The 17,849-nt window shown below is 49.5% G+C and overlaps 1 protein-coding gene across 5 annotated transcripts in view; it reads left to right on the plus strand.

Annotated features, from left to right (window-relative positions):
- The window catches only part of LOC108942296 (unconventional myosin-IXa-like), a 76,733-nt gene that overhangs the window by 40,069 nt on the left and 18,815 nt on the right, over positions 1-17,849 (plus strand). For all 5 annotated transcript variants that reach the window (XM_018765520.2, XM_018765519.2, XM_018765521.2 and 2 more), the window contains 11 exons: positions 1,557-1,654; positions 1,764-1,890; positions 3,461-3,550; positions 7,348-7,464; positions 8,169-8,303; positions 12,314-12,435; positions 14,577-14,718; positions 15,348-15,543; positions 16,088-16,207; positions 17,063-17,135; positions 17,628-17,774. In XM_018765520.2, the coding sequence (XP_018621036.2) occupies positions 1,557-1,654; positions 1,764-1,890; positions 3,461-3,550; positions 7,348-7,464; positions 8,169-8,303; positions 12,314-12,435; positions 14,577-14,718; positions 15,348-15,543; positions 16,088-16,207; positions 17,063-17,135; positions 17,628-17,774 (1,367 nt within the window). The remainder of the gene's footprint in view (positions 1-1,556; positions 1,655-1,763; positions 1,891-3,460; positions 3,551-7,347; positions 7,465-8,168; positions 8,304-12,313; positions 12,436-14,576; positions 14,719-15,347; positions 15,544-16,087; positions 16,208-17,062; positions 17,136-17,627; positions 17,775-17,849) is intronic.

Genomic DNA, 17,849 nt, shown 5'->3' on the forward strand with positions numbered 1-17,849 from the left:
AAACAAGCGCAGGCAGGATTATTGCGGAGCGCCGAGCGGGAGCGTGCCAGTGCGAGGCGGTTCATTTTGGTTCGGTTTCATGGCTGCGCAGCTTCCCCTTGTCCTGGTATGCGATAATTACGGTGTCCGCAGCGTGGCGAACGCTCCGAGCGCACAGAAGTAGCCTCTGACTTCGGTGGCGTTGTTGGGATGTTTCTCCCGGCAGTCGGAGGCGAGCCCCTCGAGGGAGGTCCGATACCGTGGCAATGAATGAATGTGACCGTTCTGTATTACGGCTGTCTTTAAAGATGTGATGTGTAGAATGTGGAGCAATGACTGTATTACCCCTCATTTCTGACTCGGCACACTGTGGCCCCTCCCCCTTCAGCGCTTCCTCTGAAGCCACGCCCCCCCAATGTGATGCGGTAGCGTTTTAAGAATGTTTTATATGTGAAGAACATTCAGTCTGCTGCTGCAATGTCTTCTACAACGTCGCAGACCCCTCTGGTGATGCTCTGCCAGTGATGGAAGTACGAAGGTACGCACTCGCGATGCTTGGCCGTCTTCATCGGACCCCCTGCAGTACTGAATTGGGGCCAATGCGTCTCCCATGCGGTTGGTGGGGCACTGAGGATACAGGGAGTCGATGCTCTTCGCTGTGTGTGTGTGTGTGTGTGTGTGTGTGTGTGTGTGTGTGTGTGTGTGTGTGTGTAGGGTATAGGTCTTCATTCTTCAGCGCTGTGTGAGTTGTGCCCCCCAACCCTCGTGTAGGATTTCCCCGCCCTGCCATGTCCACTCCCTTCATGACCCCGGCAGTGGGGATCCACTGCTTTCCACCGTTGCTTCTCCTGGAGCCAGGTTTCCTCAGACGCAGCGCTCTGGAGTTTTCCGCCGGGTTGCCAGAATGTGTGCATGCTGCCCCCCAACGCCAATACCAACTGCTTCTTCTCAACCACATGTGGCATCTGAAGGCTTGACTGACCTTCTAAACTCTGCTGTGTCTCCCTCCCCCTTTGACCCTGTGCTGTGTCTCCACCCCCTTTAAGAAGATGGAAACAGAATGCAGCCAGCATAACAAGTCCCATAGATACATGAGCTACAACATACATAAATTCCCAGATTCATAAAATATGTAAAATACTGTATGCATTTCTTAAATCATAGGTGCTTAGAATTGGTTAAGTTCTAAGTGGACTCGTTCCTTTAAAATGTATGCATAGTTTCTATTTGAATGTTATTTTGTAAAGATTTCCATGCAAGGTACATTGCAGAGCATAATTGCATAAGAAATGTGAAAAGGGAAAAAAAAACAAAAACACATACTTCAGGGTTTCATTCTTCATGTATCTGTGGGACTTTGTGATGTCATTGGTGTCAGAAATGTGATTGATTGTCCAAATCCCCTTTTGGCCAGCAGCAAGACACAGCAGGACAATGGCCGATGGTCCAAATGTACAGGTCCTCCACCCCACTTTTTCCGTCAACCTTTTCCTCCACCTTTGGCTCCGAGGTGGTGAACCCCCAGCAAAAGGTGCTCTGCAGAGCCACTGACCCGATAAGTGTCTTTGATCCATCAGGACTGCTTCACGGTGGAAGGTGAAGACCTGAAGCATGACTTTGAACGGCTGCAGCTGGCCATGGAGATGGTGGGGTTCCTGCCTGCCACACGCAAGCAGTGAGTGTCCCCTTACCCTGCATATCCACAGTCTTTGGGACTCCTTCCACACCTGAAATCTGGCCATCATTAGGTGTCTTATAGCCTTCACTTTTGTTTCCATCTACAGAATATTCTCCTTGCTTTCGGCCATCCTCCATTTGGGGAACATCCGTTACAAGAGGAAGACGTATCGGGATGACTCCATTGACATCTGCAACCTTGAGGTGCTGCCAGTGGTGTCAGATCTGCTGGAGGTGGGTACTCCTCACTTGGCCACCCAGTTCCTGTCGTGACATTGCTAATGGAGTGTAATACAGTAGCTGGGTTCTCAGATTTTATGATTGACTCATTTGTACAGTTTGCTTTGCACAACTGCCAGGCTCCTCCTGGCATTTGAACCAACAACCTTGCCATGAGCGGTCAAGCTCCTTAACAAAGTGATGGCTTGGTCAGATGTTTCTAAGATCTGTCCTTAGGGCCCTGTCTCAGCTGAAGGCCAGGTCCGTTTCTAGTACTAAGATTGGAGGAAGCATTTCTCACAGTTGCCCTGAATGCTGGTGGAACTTCAGTGTTAATGTTCCTGCATCAGAGGCAGCAGGTGGCCTTACAATTAGAAGGCAAGAGTAATGGCTTCATCCTGAAGAGTCATCACCACTCCTAGTGCAGTGAGTGTGATAAATATACTCACCCTGAACTGATAATCAAAAAACCTATCTAATGGGTAAATCATTGTAAACTAGACCAACATTGTAAGTTACCTTGGAGAAAGGAGTCGAAAACTTGTAGTTAATTACTTTATAATCTGGAAAGACATTTCTATCCACCCCACGCACTGTACAGAGTGTGTGTGGGTGGGTAGAAATGGATCTTTCCAGATTTGGTACACCCCAGCTGCAAACTTTACAGCTGACTTGAAATTCCTGCATGATCTCTGGGGTTGCGACCCTGAGGACAACATGGACTGGCCGTTTTGAGGCAGCCAGATGGAAACAGGACATGCAAGAGGAACGCAAAGTGAGTGACCCATTACAGATTGACTGTCCTGATCATACCCTGAGATCACTCCTCTTGGTTCTCGGCGAACAGCCTCCACCCGTCGTCAACAAACGGACCAGAGCCGATCGCATGGTGGCACGCTCCGCTGTCCTGTTTCAGTCCGTCTCTGTTTTCGGACTGGTCACGGATCCATTTTCCAGAGGCGGTATTTCCTTGAAAATGAGAAACTGGCCTGAAAAATGCTCCTTCAACTGGACAGTTGGGAGCAATTAGAGTGACAGTCATGTTTTCCTCTGACTTCATTTCTGTTAGCAGTCCAGATGGTCACAGTGCCATTTTCCTCGGATGATACACGTGGTCCACAGTGTACAGAGGCATTGTAAGGGTGGGTTTTTGTAATTCATGTTAGGCTTTATATTGCTGCTCTTCAGGCGGAAACATCTCGCAACTTTTTCCCCCACATCCTCACCAGTCTCCCAAGTTTACTGTTCCAAAGAGTGACGTACACGTCTTTGACTTTAGAGCCATATAGCGGAATTTGGGTAGCTAATTGTGGGAAGAGATGGAGTTTCGATAGAAGCTAGAGGTTCAGCTGCAGTATAATTGTGATGTGTTTGCCTGGGAACTGGGATACAGCACTTGTATCGCTGCTCTATGACGAGGTGACGGAGCCCAGGAAAGACTTTGGTCCTGGATTTTGTCTGATGGTCGAGGGATGAGTTGTTTATCAACTGTTTTAGGCCACATGTTCTGTCTTTCACGGCAGCCTCGATGGGAACCTGCCCGCTCTCTTGGGACTGAATGTGTGAGCCTCTCTCTCTCTTCCAGGTGAAGGAGGAGATGTTGTTTGAGGCCCTCACCACGCGGAAAACGGTCGCTGTCGGCGAGAGACTCATCGTACCGTACAGACTGGCAGAGGTAAGAGCGAACCTCGGTCAGTGCTTTGGGGATGTAAACATGGTTTACCCCCAGCCATGTGGAACACAGTAAGTCCTTGTTGAACATTTTGGACATGTTGGACTTGGGTGGAGAGTTGGTTTGTGTTTGGGCTCCGTGATCTATTTCGCTGCCAGGTTGCGAATTTCACATACACGCACAGAATCGAACCCTTGCAGTTGAGACCCATTCTGAGGTCGAATGGCTTTTGACAAAGTGTATCACTGACAGGAGCAGGGAGGTGCGTCGTGGCGTGTGTCTGTAGCCCTCCAGCTAAAAGAGATCTTTGTCAGAGTGGAATGCAAACACTGTGTTTCAGGACATGGTGGTAGAAGTGGGATTGACCCTCTACTTCCTTGAATGTCATGAATGTGGACTAAACCTGAACTTCTAGCTGTAGAATGTACTACAAGGACACTTGAAATTCCTTCGTGGCAGACGTGTGACATCTTCATCCTGATATGGTAACAACGTGATTTTCACTCAGTAAGTACCTGCCACCATCCGGAACTGGCCGTACGGAGCCCCGGTTGGACGAGCCCAAGCCAGGTCTCTCTGTGGCCCTGAGAGACCCCCATGCCCTCAAAGCCCAGCTTTGCCTCTGCTGGGTACAGTTAGTCTGGGACACATCAAACATATACAGTATTTTAATTGGAAGAACACAACCTGCCACTGCATCTTAAATAATCCCCACACGTTTGAGTGATCCATCAAGTTTTCAGTTTTTTTTTTTTTTTATTTTTTATTTTTTTATTTTTTAAAGCAGTACTTTCGTAAGAATAAATTTTGGGCAGCTCTAGAAGAGTTATAAAATCTCTCAACTTGTAAATAATATATTTTACTCAAGCTGCCTCTTTTAGGCCTTTCATAACATTAGAATAAACATTGTAATTTCATGTCGTAACCAGTTACGAGTTATGAAACCGGTCATAACCTGTTAGGAATTATGAGATGGAAAATGTTAAGAAACTGAAAATGTAAGACTGCGGAGTACATCAGGCTTTATGTTTTGTCACTGACCACAGATATCGGAGTCAGTCTAAAGCTCCTGAGATCTGCTTTTATGAGAGTTACAAATACGTTAAAGTGGATTATGCGCATGACACACTGCCAGGATTTGTATTGCGGCTCAATATTGCCCATGACAGAACTTTGCCAGAATGTTATCGCACATTTTAACAAACGCCTTCCTTTACGTGTTGCTGAGACATGATCATTTTGGTTTTTCCTGTTTGAATTCCGTCAGACGTGAACTTGGCTGAAGACCCAAAGTGTGTCACCGGTGTTTGACGATGGGTCCGCGCTCCGACCTCCGCCCTGCGGATGAGCGTGCGGCCGCAGCCGCAACTTGCAGACTGTTGCCTGTTGTGAGAATGCGGCCCACGTGTGCATGTCTTACTTTTCATAACGGATGTGTCCCAGGGGCAAGGTCATGACGAGAAGAAGTGCGTGCGGCGAACGAGGAGAAACGCCGAAAGGCGAGGTTGTGTCTTCAGAGAGCGCTGGACCGGACTGCAAAGTTCTCTTCTCGGACAGAGACAAACGTGCTGTCGGATGGGCGATGACCTTGCGTTCGCCAGCGCCCCCCTGAGGTCGGCCGCCATCCAGAGAAACGTGGAGCTCTGAATTCGGGCGCAGAGAAAGGCGCCTTTGTTTTTCCCCATTTCTTTTAAGTGGAGCGCATGAAATCCGTGTCTGTCTGATGGCACACAGACGACGCTCAGGCAGAGCGGAACCGTAGGCCGCCGTGACCCCTCTCCGCGGGGGTTCTTTAAAGGAACCCGTCTGCTGCCGTTTGATGTGCACCTTTGCAGGACCGTCCCCTTCCCACAGACGGTTGTAGCTTCAAGTCCATTCCTCCACCATCAAGGGGTGACCTGATAGGTTTGATGATGCCCCTGGATGGGCTACTGTACTGCCTGTGTCCACCCAGACCAGTGCGCCAGCAGTGGGGATGAGGGTGGGTGGGGGGGGAGGGTTTAATTGTACCAACCCCCTCCCCCCCCCCCCCCAGACTCCACAGTCTGAAACACAACACTGTTTGGGTACGAGGATCTAAAGTGTTTAGAAAAATGTCAAATAAACAAATAGCTCGTAATTGTTTTATCCGCCTCTTGGGTGGTCTTTCCATAAATGCTGTTTCCCCCCTCCCAGTTTAGTCGTGTTCACAAGCAGTTCACTTTATAGCTTAGACTTGACACTGGAATTGTGCTTCAGTGGATGGACACATACATACATACATACATACATACATACATACATACATACATACATACATACATACATACATACATACACACACGCACAAAGACCTGAACACTAAAACACATTGTAAATATTAGAGTTATGTTAAAACTGTTAATAGTAAAGTTAAAATGTTGAGTCCAGGTTTTTCTCTGTGTGTGTGTGTGTGTGTGTGTGTGTGTGTTATAATGTCATAGAAATGGCTTTCTCTTCAACCTGCAGTTAGTAGCAAACCCTCCTTTGCCAAACACAGGAATAGATCTGTAGCTCAACACAAAAAGTGATTTCATCATTCATTGTGTGCTATGATGTCTCTCTCTCTCTCTCTCACACACACACACACACACACACACACACACACACACACACACACACACACACACACACACACACACACACACACACACACACACGTATGTATGTGCATGCCCGTGCACTGTAAACAGTCATTAAAACCTCCCAAGACTGCAGGCAGATAGCAGGCCGCAGACTCCGCCCTCAGCTTGGCTCGAACACACCCAGTGGAGTGTACCCCCCCACCCCCGGCTGAAGTGAGCACGTCTGCACCGCGGCTCGGCTGGGGTTGGGAGGTCTGGTCAGGATGCGGGGAGCCCCTCGCTAGCAGCTGCTGACCCCTGTGGGCTCACGCTCCTCCGGTATGCCCGGAATCTCGACGCTCTCCCTATGAGGCGCCCCCCGGTGGTCGGAGCTGCTCGGGGCAAGCTCGCAGTGGAGGGCGTGGCCATGCATCTCATGATCAGCCAATCCGGCATCACCTCTCCGCTTTGTCACATCCCGCTCCTGAAAGAGGAGGCTTTTTCCCTAAAATGGAAAGATAACTTTGAAAAACCCAACTGGACATCCTGAGCAGCGTTAATGAGCTTTAAGGTGGCAGTGGTGTGAAATTTGTTATTAATCCCTTTATGGTGCATATGGTTTTTGCGTCCGACGTGTTCTAACATTGAATTCTTGCTTTGCTTTTGAGTGACATCACTGACCTGTTGGAATTTATTATTATTATTATAATTATAATAGTAGTAGTAATAATAATAATAATAATATTGTATAGCTCATTCCTTGTCTGACTAGATTATGCACATTGGTTTGATACCATTTCTGTATATTTTCATACTTGTTTCACGCTGCACCTCAATAGGGTGTAATGTCCGCAAGGAACTTGACCTCCATGTCACATGGTGTTTGATTGCGTCCTTCGTGCAGTTTGAAATAATCCCATCGCTGGCAGCTCACTGACCCCAGAGGATCAGCGTATAGCCTAGCGTTGAGCTGGGGAATAATCTCTGTGCTGTTTTGTGACGCCTGTTCATATACAGCTTAAATGGTTCAGAGCAAACCTGGAAATAGTCAAATTTTTCCATGAAATCCTTATTGCTCTCACTGTGATGCCGGAGCTAAGAAGCTTCTGTTGGCTGGCGGAATGGGGGATCTCTTCCCTGTGTGTGTGTGTGTGTGTGTGTGTGTGTGTGTGTGAGTGAGAGAGCAAGAGAGTATAACAGGGTTCCCTTTTTCTGCAGGCTGGGACCGTGCGCGACTCGATGGCCAAATCCCTCTATAGCGCCCTCTTCGACTGGATCGTGTTCCGCATTAACCACGCGCTGCTTAACAACCGCGACCTGGAGGAAAGTGCCAAGGTGAGGCTCCATAGCCATGCTCTCTCTCTCTCTCTCTCGGTGGGTGGGTGGGTGGACCTACATGTTTGTCGACCACAACTCCTCGTGATTAAAAAATTCGAAAGTTGCAAAATATTGATGGCTCCCTTGTTATGTGAAGATAATGTAACTGCGACTCACATATAGCAGCACCCTATAAGATGTTGGCGAACCGATGCATGCTGGGAACTCTATGTAGTAGTAACCGGCACCTTAACCAAAGTGGTGCCTTTTTAAAAGAAGGGACATGGATTTAAAATACAGGAATCCTGCTTATGTATAATAAATATCGAGTCGGCTTCCTTCTGGGCAGCAGGTGGCGTAGCAGTTAGAGATCTCACCTTGCAACTGATGGAGCTGAATTCAAATCGATGCAGTAAAAATTACCTTTGTGTATGAATAAATTAGTGTAAGTAGCTGAGTGTACAAAGCTAACATTGTAAGTCGGCTTGGATAAGGGTGTCGGCTATACAACCAATAATAATAATAATAGTTAGATAAGGGCGCCCTTGACCGATTGTGTCAGTCTTTTTTTTTTTCCTCCCCAGTCTTGTCTTCTTGTCCTCGTCCTCTGTGAGGGGTTAGGAAAATGGGTCTTGCAGTAAAGCTGCAGCGAAAGCGTGTCAACCCGCCACAGTGAGGCACGTTAAACGCCCCTTAACCACTCCCTCCTCCCGTCTCCTCAGATCCTGTCCATTGGCGTGCTAGACATCTTCGGGTTCGAGGACTACGAGAACAACAGCTTTGAACAGTTCTGCATCAACTTTGCCAACGAGCACCTGCAGCACTACTTCAACCAGCACACCTTCAAGCTGGAGCAGGTGAGTGAACGCTAGGGGCAAGGGTTTGGCGCTGGGGCAGGCGGCTGTGGGTTTCGGAGGCCCAACTGGAGCAATTCCAGGGTGCGACAGCAGGGTTCTGAAGTGGGTGTGAAGCTACAGTCTTCTGATCGCCGGTCCAGCGTGGTGCAGCTTCCCATCCCTGGTCTCTGGGAGAAGCCGTTTTCCCAGCCCCGGCCCCTCTCGGCCCCCGTTGAGGGCCGCTGGTGGTCAGCTGCGGGACGGATATGTCTCGGCAAGCGGGGGCGTTCTGCAGGGATCCTGGCACCGCTCGTGGCTCTGTGACATTCCTGCTTTGAGATCGGCGCGGTGTTGACACGGATGCGCGTTTCATGTCTGCTTTGCCGAGTGGGGCATCGCAGCCCTGAGCGCTGCAGCCTCCACCCCGGATGGGTGTCGTTTCGATGAACGGAGAGCCTCTGACAATGAACCCCGTTGAGCTGGACACCGCAGCACCTGTGTGTAGGAGCAGGTATGTGCTTCCCGGGACCCTCGGCTCGTCTGCGTATGCCGTCCCTGACAGCGGAAGCGTCGAGAGTTTCTACACAGAGCTCCTTATTCACAGAACACCAGAAGAGCTGCAGTTTAAACCATAATTTATCAGACTCACCACGAAACTAAAATCCATCAAGATATAAATGGCTGTTGAATCTAGGGCCAGCAGGTGGCGCAGCGGTGAGAGCTGCCACCTTTCAGCTGAAGGTTTCAGGTTCAAATTGCACCTCCTGGTATTGTACCCTTGAGTAAGATACTCATCTTGAAGAAATATAGTAAAAATTACCGTAAGTGGTACATCGGTAATGGTAGTAGTTGGTCAGTAAAGGGTAAATTGGCATAAGCAGCTTGGCGTTCCAAGGCAGAAGAGGGTCCGATGAAAGAATACATGTAAATGTGTTTATTCAGCTGTATTGAGCAGATACAGATTCTGTCTGCTGGGTTTCTCTTCTGATTGATCCTTCCCAGTTTCCCGTTCCACCAGTTTGCCGTTTCCGTCCCGCCGTCAATATTTGCTCTCCAGTGCTATTAGTGAGCCGGAGTTATTCTTGGTCATGGCTTCGCGGCTGTGGGACCACCGTCTCGCGGCCTCCATCTGCTCCATCACGGACACCTGTTACCAGCGCTTCTTAATTAAGGGCGTCTCGCTGACGGACGCTAATTGCCATCTGGCCGTCGCCCCGCTGCCTGTGCAACCCCCACCCCCCCCATCTCGGCCGCGCCTCCGCACTTCCTCTGCCTCGCGGCGGCAATCTATCCCAGTGGCTTTCGTGTGTCGCCTGTGTATGGCGGGGGTTGGCCTGTGTGGAAAGCCTGGACCACACGGGGGGTGGGGGGGGTCGGGATCGTCGGGAACAACACGCAAGCCTCGGGGCGGGTGCGCTTTGCAATTAGCCGGCGTTTGCAAAGCTCACATTTTCACATCGATCCACCTCCCCTGCACTGCTCAGAGTGATCCAAGTGTAATGCACCCCCCCCCAACCTCACTGAGCCTATTGGGCTGCACAATCCATAATGAGACGTGACACATGGGCTCCTGGCGACATCCAAAAGGACAACTGCTTTCCAGAGTGTGTCTCATGTCCTTTCAGTCCCCATCAGTGTAACGTTCACAGTCAGACGGCAGCGGGGTCGAAGGCCACGGTGGCAGCACACAGTTCTGCAAGAGGTGGCTTCATGAACTAAATAGTGGGGTAAAACTCCAATTTTTAAGTTCTCCTTCGAACCCAGTTCCGAGGCGGACTCTGTTACCCTCCTACAGGATCAAAGCTGGGATTACATCAGCGTCAGTGTGCGTTGTGTGTGCGGACAGCCGTCAAGCTGTATGGTGGTGTTTGACCCCCGTGTCAGTCTGCATGTGGGATGTCATGATGGATTGGGGGGGCACTGGGGGTGGTCTCAGCAGCCGAAGGGAAATGCTCCTTTGTCCCACTAGGTGCTCACGCCACCTTCTTTTCATAAATCTGACCCTGATACACCCTGGCACCCCCCCCTCCCTCCGTCCCCGACACTTTTCTACAGGGGTTGCTCATAAATGTTTCTCTGTTGTTTGTGTACCAAGGGAGGTCACCGGGGTCGCTCGTGCCACCAGGGGGCATTAATGCTTGTAATGAGAGACCCACCTACACAGGGTCGCAGTGCTCGTGGGAGGCGGGAGGTGTCATACGGGGATGCGGTGGCATGGTGTGAGAAACCAGCATTTCACTGTAACACACCAATGTCCCTTAGTTTTAGTGCAAAATGGTTATTTAATGAGAATTAGTGTTTCTCATATGACATAATGTGTGTAATGAGCAATTCCATATTTTGCTTTAGAGGAAATCATGTGTGTAGTAGAAAAACAAGTAGCGCAGATGTAAAAAATAAGTGAAGCCCAAGCTGCATTTGTTAAACCAAGTAGGTAAGTAGAATTGGGGTATAAATCATAATTATTTGTTAATTTGTTTAAGACTTACATTTCATGTGGGGGCGCGGTGGCGCAGTGGGTTGGACCGGGTCCTGCTCTCTAGTGGGTCTGGGGTTCGAGTCCCGCTTGGGGTGCCTTGCGGAGGACTGGCGTCCCGTCCTGGGTGTGTCCCCTCCTCCTCTGGCCTTACGCCCTGTGTTACCGGGTAGGTTCCGGTTCCCCACGACCCCGTATGGGACAAGCGGTTCAGAAAAACTTACATTTCATAAGTTTAATATTCTATACAAGAATAATTTATACAAGAATAATAAACAGTTTGCACACTTTCCCTGTACTGTATAATAAATCCTGATGGCAATGGAGTCTAAGTGCTGACCAATAAAAATGGGGTATACAAAGTGCTGACCAATAGAAATAGAGTATGCAAAGTGCCGACCGATCGAAATAGTGTCAAATCTGCTGACCAATAGAACTGTGAAATCTTAACCAATAGAGTGCAGGAGTAATGCCTTCATTGTAAAGATGGTGGAAGATGGGAATATACATACAAATATACGTTTAAATTTATTAATTTAATGAACCCTTTTCTCTAAAGCGACATACATCTCACACTCTTGAATAAGGCCCTTAACCCTGTATCACATTAAAAATACCACTGCTGTATAAGTAAAGAAATAATTGTAAGAAGATTAGTGCATAGACATAACATTGTAATTCAACTTTGAAAAAGGACTCGTTTGAACAGTAATAGTATTAATAGCAAATGGATGACTGGTGTGTGTGTGGTCAAACAAAATGCGATAGGATGCAGCTGGAGTGTAAATAGCAGGAAGCTGTGGGTCCCTGTGCTGCATGTTTAACCTGCTGTTTTGACGTCCCTGTCCTCTGTTTGGGATTGGAGCTCCACTCCCTCATTCTCTTTCCATGGCCCCACCACCCTTCCCAGACTGGAGGACTGTGGGTAGTTATCTGTAAACAGCAGCTTGTGGCCTGTTTGTGTTGTCATAGGTCTGAGCTCATGGTTTTCCCCCTTCCTGGGAGGATAGGGAGCACAGCAGCCCTTAATAGGACATGTCAAAATCGGCGCTCCAGTCGAATCCCCGGCATCTGCCTTGTTTTATCGTTTGTGGAATGAGCTAGTTGAGGGACGGCGCAGGGGTGAACCGGTCCGTTTGGCTTAGTTTGGGCTTCTGGCTGAAATGGGGTGAATTCCACTGGTTCACCTGGAATCCCAGCTGGATCACATTGTTTATTGTTCCTCTCGCGTCATCGGCAGTGCGAGCACACCCTTTACTGCGGTCGCGCCAACGGACTGCACCCTATGACACGGCGCCCCCATCTGAGTGGCCTGAAGACCCTCTTTCCTGTGGGGGCTTCAGTCAGGGATCTCTGGCCTTTGGGTTCCTGAGTCACTCGTATCCCTTGGCTTCTTCCCGGCCTTGTTTTCCTTCTTATCAACCGGCCATCACATCCATGTTGGCGATCCCTTCCAAAGGCATTGACAGTGACAACTGAGAGCTGCCTCTTAGTGTGGATGGGCACTTATAGATCTCTCTCGCTCTCTCCCTCTCACTCGCTCTCTGCCACCCAGGAGGAGTACCGGGCCGAGGGCATCAGCTGGCTCAACATTGACTACATCGATAACAGCGGCTGCATCAGCCTTATCTGCAAGAAGCCAACGGGACTCTTCCATCTACTAGATGAGGAGTGCAAGTAAGTGACCAGGCTTTGCCACATCTCCTGCAGGGTGAGGGGTGGACTGGCGGTTGAGAACCTGTGACTGTAAATAATGTGTATAGTCTCCAAACAGCATCACGCTGAGGGCTTTGTGTTGGTTTTAACATATTATTCATATTCTCGTGTGTTCATCTTCTGCTGTGTGCTTCTCCCTTGGCCTCACTGTGGATTGGTGTGACGTCCTGGCTGTGCACACCTGCAGTGGAGCGCTGTTGTGGAATTTCTGAGCCGAGATGTTCCGGTGAAACCCCCATGCCCCTTGTTACAGTCCAGTGCTCCGGGTTTGTTTGGATTTATGGCCCCTCAGCTGCTATGGACAGAGCTTTCCTCCTCGGGCTCTTGAGCATCAAGTCAGCCTTAAGAGCCTTTGGTTGGAGGGTAAATGCAGGTTGACCATGCAGTGGTCTAAGATGACTAATTGATAGGCTGTTGTCATCCACAGGGAGGTCCTACCTAACCTGGACCACAGGGGGCGTTGGGGTGATAAACGGCCCCTCTGCAGATATTCTTTATAGGCTTGTGCTGCTCCTTAGAGATGAGTATGGGAGGGGACAGGAATGGATGCGTGTAGGATGTCATCCAGAGAATGAGGTCATCTGCTGTGGAGAAGAACAGAGATGCCGGATGGGGACGTTTCCCTTTCGCATGGCGCAGTTTTTCATGGGGAAAGTAAAACCATCGTTGAGCAGTGCTTTTATAATAAACCTTCTCTTGGTTGTGACTTGGTGGTAAAAGCAACTGCAGTTATGAACAGACTTCAAGTTCCAGCAGTATTCGTAAGTTCAGAAGCCACTGTATTGTAACACACTTGGGTTTTCATACAGCCACATATTTAATCAAGCAGTTGGCACTTGTCAGCCTTAGTTTGCTGCACAACCCAAAATATTACTTGTTGGTGTTGTTGCTAAGTGCTGTTATGTTGATGTCAGCTCTAGTTGACCACATGCATAGAGTCCTTCCTGAAAGTTCTATCCTTCACTTAGAGTTAACCCTAGAGTTACAAGATGTGTGTGTCTCTGAATGAGTTCATTCATGTGATTGCTAGTGCAACCATCGCCGTCTTTCGATAGAATCCAGTCTTCTCATGTTGTGTCCAAAGTATGACATCCTCAGTCTCATCAATTGTGCTTCCAGTGAGAGTTTTGGTTTAATTTGATTGCGGGTCCTTTGAGATCCAATAGTTTGTGTTTGTTCGTGCTCTTCCTCAGTTCATTCATACCTGAGACTCCTGAGATTGATTGCATTGTGGCAACCTCATCACACTGTGCTTCCAGACCTCCTCTGCTTTAGCCAATGTTTTGTTTCATTGAGAACTTTGTAGATTACAGAAGTAGAGCCCAGAGCCAGAACCTGGTGTGTCTGCATTGGTTCTGAGGAACAGTATTGCCGGTTCCTGGTGTTCCTCCTCCTAATATCATGACCTGATGTTGAGTAAATCTTAGCACCTTCTCTTGTTCCAGGCTTGGTTACTTTTAGCAACCTCAGTTGATCTTCTGGAATTTACTGGGTGAAGTGTTTGAGTCTCCATGAACTGACGTGTGATTCTTGGGAGTTTGATTTGTGATGGTTTGGTCTTGTCGCAGCAGTGTCATCTTGTGGGATACCTGTGCAGTGATGTATGATTTGTTGTCTGAACACTTCTGTGGGGTCTAAATGGTTACCTTTGGCTTTTAATGGACCTGTTTCCTCCTGTTCATCACTCTGGAGATGTAGGGAGCCGTTTCAAAATTTGAGATGAAGCACTTTGAGTTCATGTGGTTGCAGTAGTAAGCAACTCAGTGAAGGACATACTGCTTCCAGGGTTTAGGTTCAACAAAGAACAAAGATGCTTGTTGAGCATCTTTGAACTAGTTAGAGAACCAGTCACAGCTGCTGACCAGTCCAAATGTTCTTGTTCTCTGTTGCAACGCGGCTTTCCTTTATCCACAGAAATAATCCGTGTTTAAAGTGTCTCTTGAAGAAATTGTTGGGATGCTGACTGAACCCAACGCTGTACGACTGCCTCATTCCCATTGATGTTGATACCGTCTCTCATGCCTGCAGCGCCGCTCTAGTGGTGGCTGTTGAATAAAACCTGATCTTGCGGCTCATTTCGGGTGACCCACATATGTGTTCAGCTTCCCGCAGGCCACCAACCAGACCCTGCTGGACAAGTTCAAGCGGCAGCATGATGGCAACAGCTACATCGAGTTCCCGGCTGTCATGGAGCCTGCGTTCATCATTCGACACTACGCAGGGAAGGTCAAGTACGGGGTCAAGGTGAGTGGATCCAAGGGCTTTTGACATCTGCAGATTCATGGAAACCAGTTTAATTTCAGTCCCAGAAATCACACAGACTGTTCCGGAATTCAATTCCATGGCGGACATGAGACCTCAGAGAGTCCAGGGCTCACAGACAGCATCCTTCCCACTAGGCCTGCAGACATGCTTTATAATTCCTCCGTCCCCGGCTCGCAGACTTCTTATATTAAATGTTTTCAGTGTTTTCATGTCCCTAAATTATATTTTGAGTGTTGGGCAAACCTGCTATAGTTTGTCTTTTCAGTTCCATGGAGATTGACTTTATAACCCATCCAGCTGTCTGTTTAGAATCTGCGATTGTCTGTAAAACTCACTCGAGACAAAATTAATCTCCCTAAGTGTCAGTTCACCTCTATTCACCTCACGGGACTCAGTTTGATTGTCATGGCAACCAACATGGTCATTGTATTCTTTAACATGTAATACCTGGTGATGGCAGACAGTACTATAGCCCATTTGCATTCAGGGCCTGTGTGTGAGGGTTTCCCATCATCCTTTAGTCAGTACCAGATGGTAAGGGTGGGTGGATGGGTGCTGGGTGTCAATGCGGCAGAGTCCAGTGACCGAGGTCCGCCGTGTGGTCGCAGGACTTCCGGGAGAAGAACACGGACCACATGCGACCTGACATCGTGGCCCTGCTGAAGAGCAGCCGCAGCGCCTTCATCGGCAGCCTCATCAGCATCGACCCCGTGGCCACGTTCCGCTGGGCCGTGCTCCGGGCTTACTACCGCGCTGCCGTTGCCTTCCGGGAGGCAGGCCGCAGACGCAGCGAAAAAAAGAGCGGTGAGCAAGAGCGTTCCTCCGTCACCGGGGTGCAGGGGGCAGACACTGTGAGGGCATCCAGGAAGAAAATCAAAAAACCAATGCAGGTTTTATTCAGTAAAATGTTCGAGCAACGTTGGGGGGGTCAGCATCCTGTCACTTCCTGCTCCTCAGTCACGCTCCTCCCAAGCTCCGCCAACACGTCACCTCTACAGCCTCACATGGAGGCCCACTGTTCATCTTTTATTCCCAGAGGACAGGGGGCCGGTTTTCCCAGAAAGCCAAAGCTATGAGCAAGCGCTGTGACTGGGCCGTGCAAATGTGTGCGTGCATGTCTGTGCTCATACACAAGTGTGCGTGTTGAGATCCGTCTGAGAGTGTGTGCATCAGCGCGGCTAATGCCGCGCCGCTCCGTGGTGAGCCATCGCGCGCTCATTCCGCCAGCCCAGGAAGGAGACCCTGGTCGCACATTAATGAACGCGCGACGCCCTTCTGCAGACGACACCTTCGCCCTCCCTGTGATCAGCCCTCTCCTTCCTCTCCGTCCGCGTTGTTCGCACTCCAGGCCGTGAGGACGCCGTTCCCTGCGCTGCCCTCAAGAGCGTGGACACCTTCAGCTTCCTGCTCCACCCCGTGCACCAGAGGAGCTTGGAGATCCTGCAGCGCTGCAAAGAGGAGAAGCACAGTAAGGCCGAAATCCCACAATCCTCTCTGCTCGGGCCACGCGCCTAGGAATGAGGTGGAGGAAGCTCGAGGTGCGGGTTTTCGGTCCCCGGATCCGATGCTTCGCTAGCTTTGAGTGCGACATCCAACATCGAGAGACAGACGTGTATCTAATGTTGTGAGTTGCTTTGGAGAAAAGTCAGATAAATAAAGGTTCAAAATAATAATCTGTAGTAATATGTTACAGCATATCGTGTTTTATGGCTCGATTTGTTTTGTCACAGTCCGACAGTCTGCTTTGTATCATTCCCTTTGTGTGTGCACGCGCGCACACACACACACACACACACACACACACACACACACACACCAGCCCAGCAGTGACCACCAACATCACTAGGTGAAACAGCGCTCCCACTCAGCTCCATTCCTGACATTTGTTCATTTATCTGATACTTTTATTTAAAGAGACTGGGTGTTAAGCTACTTCTACTGATTTATTAATTTGCATAGTGTAATTTTTTTTGGTATCACTTTAGGGTTACTACCTTGGTCAAGGGTACTACAGCAGGAGGTAGGATTTAAAACTGGGTTCTTCAAGTGCAAGGGAGCAGCTCTAAGCACTGTGCCACCTGCTGGCCCTAGGTAGCATTGTGTACAGTGTGTTTCACCTGTGGAGACAGATGGTGTGGAATGAAAAGGGTTCAGTTCAGAGAGGGATTCTGGGGAAACGGGCAGCAACCGCTCTGTTGGCCCTTCGTCGAACCTGCTTCACACCGCTTGCTCTTGTGTGCATGTGTACAGGCAAGTGAGTGTTTTCTCTGTGTGTGTATGTGTATGTGTGTGCGCTAACACCTGGATCTTGATGTTGCCCCAGGTATCGCTCGGAAGAGTCCTCGGACCCCATTGTCTGACCTCCAGGGTGCCAACACACTCAACGAGAAATCATGGTAGGTTGTGTGTGTGTGTGTGTGTGTGTGTGTGTGTGTGTGTGTGTGTGTGTGTGTACACACATTCCTCCTGGGAATGGCTTTGGAGAACAGTGTCTCTCACCCCGCATCATAAACATTTGCTGCTTTTTATTTTTAAAAAAAATCCAAAAGCCTCACAATGATATTTGCTCCTTTTGGATGTTTCTCGAGTGCAGTTACAACTCATATTAATGGAAGTGACAGTTACCCTGAGCTCACGTCCGCGTGTCTTTGTCCACCACCGTGTCGACATGAAGGATGTTGTGTGAGGAGGGTGTTTCCTGGAAACCCTCCTCAGCTCAGATTGTGCTGCAGATGCTCTGATTCACTGTGCCCCACAGAGGAAAGGTCCAAGAACGGTAGAGACCTGTAGTCGCGGGGTCCTCAAGCTGGGTGTGGCGACACCCGTCCGTGGTTCCGTTCTCGGTGAGACCCTCTGGTGCTGAGTGCGCTTCTACCTTCCTCCCCCAGGGGGCAGGAGAGCGCCAGCAGCACCTGGAGCGGTCGTGGCACGAGGAGCAGCCGCCTGAACCCGTCGGGACAGCAGCTGGAGGAGGACGGCATCATGGTGAACTCCACCAGCAGCAAACTCCTGGAGCGAGCGCAGGGCATCCTCATGTGAGTGACTGCCACCCTGGCTCCTCGGCCAGTGGGGGGGGACACTCCTCCTCGCACCCGCTTGACCCCCTTTGT

Source organism: Scleropages formosus, chromosome 5, assembly GCF_900964775.1.
Source record: "Scleropages formosus chromosome 5, fSclFor1.1, whole genome shotgun sequence".
NCBI classification, from domain to species: Eukaryota; Metazoa; Chordata; class Actinopteri; order Osteoglossiformes; family Osteoglossidae; genus Scleropages; species Scleropages formosus.